Source organism: Alosa alosa, chromosome 1 (assembly GCF_017589495.1).
Source record: "Alosa alosa isolate M-15738 ecotype Scorff River chromosome 1, AALO_Geno_1.1, whole genome shotgun sequence".
NCBI lineage: Eukaryota > Metazoa > Chordata > Actinopteri > Clupeiformes > Clupeidae > Alosa > Alosa alosa.
In genome coordinates this window covers 44,894,590-44,903,130 of record NC_063189.1, presented here as the reverse complement: position 1 = coordinate 44,903,130, position 8,541 = coordinate 44,894,590, and the positions used below count along the sequence as shown (strand labels likewise).

At 38.0% G+C, this 8,541-nt stretch overlaps 1 protein-coding gene across 6 annotated transcripts in view; it reads right to left on the bottom strand.

The window, feature by feature from the left end:
* Positions 1-621: 621 nt before the first annotated feature.
* The window catches only part of mylk4a (myosin light chain kinase family, member 4a), a 32,215-nt gene continuing 24,295 nt past the window's right edge, over positions 622-8,541 (bottom strand). For all 6 annotated transcript variants that reach the window (XM_048264502.1, XM_048264666.1, XM_048264583.1 and 3 more), the window contains 11 exons: positions 8,134-8,387; positions 7,635-7,740; positions 6,878-6,971; positions 4,103-4,212; positions 3,670-3,811; positions 3,469-3,539; positions 3,194-3,322; positions 2,916-3,068; positions 2,708-2,786; positions 2,531-2,585; positions 622-2,357 (listed from right to left, as the gene is read on the bottom strand). In XM_048264502.1, the coding sequence (XP_048120459.1) occupies positions 2,532-2,585; positions 2,708-2,786; positions 2,916-3,068; positions 3,194-3,322; positions 3,469-3,539; positions 3,670-3,811; positions 4,103-4,212; positions 6,878-6,971; positions 7,635-7,740; positions 8,134-8,387 (1,192 nt within the window). In that variant the 3' untranslated portion in view covers positions 622-2,357; position 2,531. The remainder of the gene's footprint in view (positions 2,358-2,530; positions 2,586-2,707; positions 2,787-2,915; positions 3,069-3,193; positions 3,323-3,468; positions 3,540-3,669; positions 3,812-4,102; positions 4,213-6,877; positions 6,972-7,634; positions 7,741-8,133; positions 8,388-8,541) is intronic.

The window sequence follows — 8,541 nt, the reverse complement described above, 5'->3', positions numbered from 1 at the left end:
AAAATAAACCAATATTAAAAATCTAACAGAACCACTGTGCTTTGACCCACACCACAACCATACTACATGTTTGCTCTTTGTAGGCAAAGAAATGTGGTTGTTACAAAGGGATCTTGCTGATTTTGCTGATCTTGAATGGAACTTAAGTTAGCTGAAATAGCATGTGTGCGGAAAATTAATGCCAAACTAACAATAAAATACTCATGATAACAAAAGAAAAAACTGTCTAATAAAGAAGCAGCAAGGTGGTGTGAAGACCTACATCAACTGTGGCTGAGTCTTGCTGCAAAAGTCCCTCAATACCTCTCGGGGAAGCATAGGAAAAGACCCTGGATGCCATTACAAGTTTACCAGGCGAACAGCACTTACTGTTGGAGCTACTGCCCTCTACTGGGCATTATGAACGAGGAATTTTATGATCCTTTATATAAGAGAACTTGTTTGAAGTGTTATTTATAAATAGAACTGGTTCACCTGTTCACTTTGTCACCATAAACCTCTTGGTAAGTGTGGAAGCTTGAGTGTCATGTCAGATAAATTAAATGATGCTTTTTGTCACCATGTTGTTAGATGTGCTTCTATTACACACATTCACATTCATTCCAGACAATACTGTACATCTCCGTTCACAAAACATTTTTACTGTGGCACACATGTTAATGTAGAACGTAACAATATCAACCTTCACAGAAGGGCAATACAGTTAATAAAAAATATAAATGCATGCACTATCATGAATTAATACCATCACATATCAGAGACAGAATCGCAGAGAAGGGACTCTGAATATTTAGAACTAGTTTCAAGTGTCAGACAGGACAAGGGCACTACAGTCATAAAGCAAACCTGGTGAAAGTTAACGGAGGTACAGTGGTTAATCAGAAAAAAATTAAGATACAATGGGAAGTTGACTTACTATGAGCAAGCCAAATGCCAATTAAAATACCATGCAGCTCAAAATCAAATCATATTTCCAGTTGCGTAATTTCTTATGTCATCTGAGAGGCCAGTTCAGGGAACAAGCAGGCAGTGCAGATGGGAAAAAAGACTAGGCACCATAAGACTTGAATATTTTTAATATAAAGTAAAAATCTTTTTTTTCTTATTCTGTACACACAACCTTTCCTATGTAGAAAGAAACAGGGCATCAGGCCTATAAAATATTATTTATATATAAATATACTAGTAATGTTTTATATAATTCTAAATTCTGTGTTATTTAGGATTATCTGTGTTAAAAAAAACAACATAATAAAGTGCACAGGCAACAGCTTATAACAACAATTAAACACACTAAGTCTGTTATGTCTTCACATTGACAAATACCCTACACCCCAATGGTTCAGTTCAAGCATTCTATCAAGTAAATATAGAGATCTTTTTAATTTCTGCACTTAAATAATATTATCATGATTTCTTCTACAAAACAAATCAGTGAGAAGCATTTCTACAATGACAATTTACTGAAGGAAAACTAATTTGACTAATCAACTAATATTTTGTCTGAGGCGATTGAAACTGCAATTCATTGAGAAAGGCATAGAATTTGACATACTGATTTAATTTATCAAACATTAGTGAAATAGATTTCCTGTGTGCATATTCTCTACATGTTTCTAAATGATCCTAGTAATGTCAACTATAGATTGCAAGAGAGTAAATAGTATTGAGAGAGTATTTGTGAGCAGCGAATGTGTAGATGTAGAGCAGATGTAAAGACGACCTACAGGGGGCCACGTTCACCAAGGGAGGAGAGGACACACAGCACAACCAAACTTCTAAGACAGAACAAAAATGACCTCATCACCACTGGCTGTAACATCCACATGTAACAATGCCATTATTATTTTCAATTTTATCCATATCTAAATATCATTGTGACCAATGTCCAAATGTCCATTCACAGTTCTATGTTGTTCAGTTAAATGCAAAAACATACATGTGTATTACTATCTAACGTGTTTAAATGGGCACAAGCACTATGACGTTACAGTAATACACTAAATAACACTTTGCAGTTACTGCTGCTGCTCCCACTACTCATCATAACACAAGGTAATAAACAAACGATAGGACATTAGTTGCAATCCTAATCTAACAAAATAAAACACAACAGATAACGGAGTCTAGACCATAACAGAAATATTTTTTTGCTTGTAACTTGTCGGGATGTGTGGTACTAAAACACTAAATCAGACTGTGAATGTGGATCTCCAGCTAAAATCATTGTGATCATAGTTAATATCTACAAATCTGTGGCTGTCCAAGCGATCAGGGTGTGGTGGTGTCCTACAGTCCTACTGATGTACAGAAACACTACAGATTGGTCCAGTGAGCCATTCGATTTCTCCAGAAACCTGCAAAACAGACAGCATGCGATGAGATCAAAAAATCTGAAACAAGGTCTGTGATGAGATCTGCAATGTTTTGGTAAGGTTGTCGATTGCCTGTGTAGGCTATTTTCACCGGATGTTCATTAAATAAGGCGTGTGTGTCATGAACGTGCTTGCAGCATCACTGGGACACTTACATTAGCTCTCAGGAGGTGGAACACAGGAGTTCCGGCGTGAGCGGCACATGTTCTTCTACAAGAGAACACAAAAACACAAAAGGCCCCAGTCAGACATCCCCTCCACCTCAACCTACTGTAGGTAAATGTGCCCAGTAGAGGTACCTGTGAGGTCCAGTGTGGGGTGAGTCACTATACCTTTTCATGAAGGCGGTGATGGAGGGCTGGATCTGACAACCAAGGGTGCTTGAGAGCTTGTGCAGCACCTATCCGCCAACTGGAGACACATGACAGAAACACAAAACAATGACGTGATTAAACATGATACTGATAATTCAACTAAAGAATGAACCTGCGGATGTAGAGAAAGGTGCAGACATGAGAGAAAACAAGAGAGATTAGGTACCTTTTGTTGACAAGAAGGAGTTTGGAGATGAAGTCCTTGGCCTCATCTGATATGCCAATGAACTCGGCTTCCTCAAAGTTCCACTGGCACTGAAGAATGTTGTTAAGAGTCTCGCCGTCATCGTCTCCAAGGAAGGGGGACAGACCACTGAGACTAGAGAAAACCATGCCAAGTTTGTGTGTGAGTCCATGTGAATCCATGTCCATGTGTCTACATTAAGTACAACACAATTGTGCGGATACACTTGTATGTATATAAGCATTTGTCAAGACACTTACAGCATGTAAGTGATGACTCCCAAGCTCCACATGTCTGTGTTGAACGAGACAAAGTCGTAGTTGATCACCTCGGGGGCCAAGAATTCAGGGGTGCCAAAATTCACCTTTAACTTCTCTCTGGGGTTATATCTGCAAGGAGTATATCACAGACAGAACAAAATCAATGAGATGATGAACCACTGAGTGTACATTCATTGTACAAAAAATTCCCAACCCCACTAAAAAAATCGAAAATGTCATTTGTCTAATATATCCAAATTGAGGAGAATACGTACTTCCTAGCAAGCCCAAAGTCAATGATCTTGATCTTGTTTGTGACTCGGCTTACACAGAGAATGTTCTCAGGCTGAGAAGGCAAACAAACACAGAGAGAACCCATTTTAACCCGTATTAATTTGATCCTGTGCAGCATTACAAACACACTTCAATTATTCAATTATTTCGACATACAGTGCGATTCAATTATTTCAACATACCTTCAGATCCAGATGAAGGAAATACATTTTGTGCATGTGGCGTAGTCCTTCACAGATCTGCCTGATGAACATCACTGTATCAAGCTCTGTCAGAGTGTAGTTCTCATCAATGATCCTGTCAAAGAGCTCCCCACCATCCACACTGTTGGCACACACAAATGCATATTTTACCTCAAAAATCCATTAACTGGTATTGTATAGTACAAACGTTTATTAATAAATAACATACTACACAGTTAAGTAAAAAACTGTGTGCATTTAATGATTAGCACAATTGTTATTTGTTATACAGTATCATAGCACTAGAGGTCATTGAGGATTCCATGCTGTCCATATTGTCAACTATCTGTATAACTCTGTATCTGTATAAGTCCGATAGAAACCAGAATGAAACCATATAGAGTAACTGAATTTACAAGATGTATTTACTTACTATTCTAGGACCAAGATTATATCAGTCCTGGATTCATACGCAGCATATAGCTGGATGAGATTGGCATGATCCAGCTGATTCATGACTTGAATCTCATTCTTCACAACCTCCTACAAAATTGCACACATCACACACACACACACACACAAACACACAAACACACCACTGTCAGCTTACACTGGCAAGCATTTCATCTATCATCCAACAAGACACAACATGGCTAAAATGATTTGTTCACTTCTATAGTATTAGTAGTAAAAGTGCTCACAAATTGTCTTATTCAAATAGCCTGTCATTCAGTGATAACAGAGGTGTTTCCATGAGTGACACTACATCTTGCTTTCAAATTCAAATTCAATTCAAATTCAAATTCAAAAAGAGCTTTATTGGCATGACCATGTGGTATAGTGTTGCCAAAGCAGACAGACAAACAAAAACAACAGCTAAGAAACGTAAACTTATGACTGCTAAACTTCAACAATAAGACTATTTTTTTTAAATGAATAAATTAATTCATACATAAAATAAAAACTAGCAACTAAGATTCACCATATTTTTGGTAATATCAAGATGAAAAGGAAATTTAAATTTGTATGTCAAAATTGAGCTATGATAAAAAGGGAAACTTATTAATGCACCTAAATAAAATGGAAACCTATAAATAAATTAACCTACATAAAAAGGAAACTTAATTATACTACATGAATATACTACACATTTAAAAGGGATACTTATAACTAACCTAATCTACAGAAATAAAAGAAAACTTATGACCTTAAACTTATATTTCAAGAACAAAACTAAAAGAAAGTTAACCATAGGAAAAAAGGAACCCTCTAACCTTATACTTGAAATATTGATTTTATCGAAATGCATATACACTAGTACATAAAACACTAACATGAGGGTAAGATTTTGAAATGTTAACATGTTGCTCAGGTTTTGTGGCAGGTCATTATGTAATCTGCAGCTCTATTTGAGCAATTTTTGTTCTCCCCCAGTAGTATACATATTTTGGACTGGGGTGGTAGATTTTCAAAATCATCTATATGTTTTGTTAATTCTGCAATTTTTTTTTATCTTATAAACGTATATTTACAACAATAAAGTAGGAAGTCTTCTTCATTTTCAACCTCATTTATACAGAAACCACAGCTTCTCATATCTCGAGGCAGCCATGTTGGTTTATGTCTGCCTGTTTCAATATGTAGGTTGTGGTCACTGATTCTATATTTTGCCATTAGGCTTCTTTTCTTCCTGTCTTTGATGTTATCGAAGTATGGAGCTAGACAATAATTTCTTTTCAGTGATCGATAGATCTCCAATTTTTTATTGCTTTGTATTTCTTCCTTCCACAATTCAATACAATGCATCTGATTTGTGGGTTTGATGGGTAAAGGACTTGTTCTTGAAAGCTTTATGATGGAAGGTCTCAGTGTTGCTTTTTGCCAGATGGAACCAAAATTTAGAGGCCCTTTTGTCGATGTCTAGGAGTAAAGGGAACCTCCTTAACTCTGCACGAATTGCTAGGTTGGAGGATGTTCTATGAACACTCAAGATATTTTTACACATTTGTAGGTGGAGTACTTCTGTTGGACTTTTGTCCCACTGTTTGTAGTTCAGTCCATACAGTGGCCCCCAAATCTCGCTGCCATAGAGGGCAATTGGCTTGATTATGGAGTCAATTATCTTAAGCCAAAATTTAGTGGGTGGATTGAGCTTTTGAAGCTGCTTCTTAATGAGGTAATATGCTCTTTGAGCCTTGTCAGCCAGGTTTTTGAGGCCAGATTGAATTTTCCTGAAGCTGTTATGGTCAGTCCCAGATAATTATAATGAGTTGTTTCCTTAATGGCAGTTTCTCCAATTTTGAAATCGTCTTTTTTAGATGTTTTTGGTTTCTTCTGGAAAATCACTTGAAGACACTTTATATTTGTGCTGTCAAGTACAAGTCCAGAATCTGATGAACCGTCTATTTATTTAGCCAGTTCATTAATGAATATGTTGAACAGTATCGGGCTTAGGCTGCATCCTTGCCTGACTCCTCTACTTTGTTTAAAAAACTCTGTTCTCGAGTTGTTGATTTTTATACAACATTTATTTTGTTTGTATATGTATTTTATAATGGAGTAGACATTGCCTCTTATATCGCTCTCTAGGATTTTCAATAACATGCCTTTGTGCCAGATAGAGTCGAAAGCCTTTTAGAAATCAACAAAACATGCATAAATCTTTTCTTTGTTTGTTTTCTGTACATACTGTTCTATAAGTGTGTTGAGAGTGTAGATGTGATCTGTTGTCCTAAATTCTGGAAGGAAGCCTATCTGACTTTTACATAGAATGTTTTTATTCTGTAAAAAGGTAAGTATTCTTGTTTTTAAGATACCACAGAATATGTTACCAAGAATGCTGGTCACACAGATCCCACGATAATTATTTGGTTCATTTTGTCGCCACTTTTATGCACTGGTGTGATCAATCCTTGGTTCCATATCATGGGAAAGTATCCTGAACTCATAACAAGGTTAAACAGTTTGAGGATTGCTTGGCGTGTTAGGGATGTACTATGTTTTAGCATTTTTGTTGAGATGTTATTAATTCCATAACCTTTTCCTGTTTTTAATGACTTAATTTTTTCGTTTAATTCAGATAATTGTATAGGGTTGTCTAGATCACTTTGGTATGCTTTCAACTTCTCTCCAGTAGTCTAGTCACATTTTATTTGTTCACTAGTTTGAGTGGATGGACAACCACCGGTTATTTGGTGACATGTTTTACCTTTTCTTTTGGACTTCTGGCTTTGATGATCTTGGCTGCTAGAGTGAGTCCAGAAGAATTTTCTATGCATTTGTGCACCTGACCAAAACGACCTCTGAAAAAAAAAAAAAAAAAAAAACATTAGATACATTCCAGAATGTGGGATGGAAATTAGTCTCATTTTGTGGCATTGTCCAAACTGATAAAGAAAAGCACTCTTTTCATATCCTCAATCCCCTCCTGTAACAAGATCTCTCCTATGACTGGAGTAGGTCCCCAGGGCAACCAGCTTACCTCTGACAGTCATCTCTTATGACATACAAATTTTAGAATCTTACAAATTCTTGTTAACGATGACATCAAGTCCATACCTATTGCATAAATAACTAATTGGTCTTGTTTAAAGCATCATTGGTAAAAACCCCTCCCTCCTGTCTGAGCTGTAAAAACGAAATGCCTCGCCACCCTATTTTAATTAGTAGTAGTAGAGGCATCTCTTTGAAGCAATGGATTAACACTTAGTGATTAGCTTCCAGCTGGCGAGAGGATAGAGTTACACATATTCTAAAAGCTTGAAGTAAAAATAACCACCTGACTCTGGAGCTATGAGTCGAGTGAGTGGAGACTTGTTCCATGAGAGGGGGGTGAGTTACGCAATTAGTCTTTGGGAGGATTAAAGAGCGGTCGGTCTTCTCTCACAATGTCGCACAAAACATTCTGTTCCATGAGTACGGTTCCAGAAAGAGAGAGAAAAAAAGAAAGGCAAAGAGACACTCACCCTCCAATAACTTCTTGTCTGTTGATGGTATAGAAGTTGTTGATCTGGCTGGGCTTTGCAGACACAATCCGGTGACCAAACGGAGCAGGTGGCGGCGGGCTGCTATCTGTAGGTTAGGACCGCGAGAGCAGCAGCGGATATCATGTTTGCAGAGCAGAGCGGAGGAAGAGAGCGAGAAATAGAGAGAGGGAGGGAGAGAGCGGGAGATCAGTTGAGGGAACTAAAAGGCAATTTACAGTGTCACAATCTGCATAATGAATTTAGAGGCCGGCTCATTCTGACACACTGATGCACATGTGAGATGAGATGAACAGCATGACGCAAGCACTGGCTCTCCCTAACAAGAGTGTTCCTTTCAGCGATGTTATCAAATAGCCCATGAAAACAATAATCCACTACCCTATTAAAAAACATACTCACACACAGGTCCAGACTCATTTACTTACATCTGATTGGTATTGACTACTGTATATGCATGAAATGAGCAACATTAACTTACCAAAAAAGTACTGCTCTTCCTCAGTATCCTCTTCATCGTTTGCTTCAGCGACTTTTGGCTTCTGCTTGTTGAAGTTCACCTCAAACTCCACTCCGTCTGCTTTGAAGAAGCCGCGCAGTTCCTCCTCCCCCTGCTTAGCCTTCTCGCCCTCCTGCCCCTCCTCTACTCGACTCTTCTTGTGGTCCTCTGCCTCCTGGTCCTCCTCCGTGACCCTGCGCTTGGCGCTGGTGTTCACTTCATCGACCTCCTCAGCGCTGAGAGCATTAGGAATACATGAACAGGCGTGAAAGAAGAACGAAACAAAAATGTACAAGAACAACTTCAGTCCAGCACAGGAGATGGCCTCTTGGCATGGTGTTGTGAGCTGTTGTTTAGGACCCTAATGGGGTCTTGTTAAGTTACTGTTTC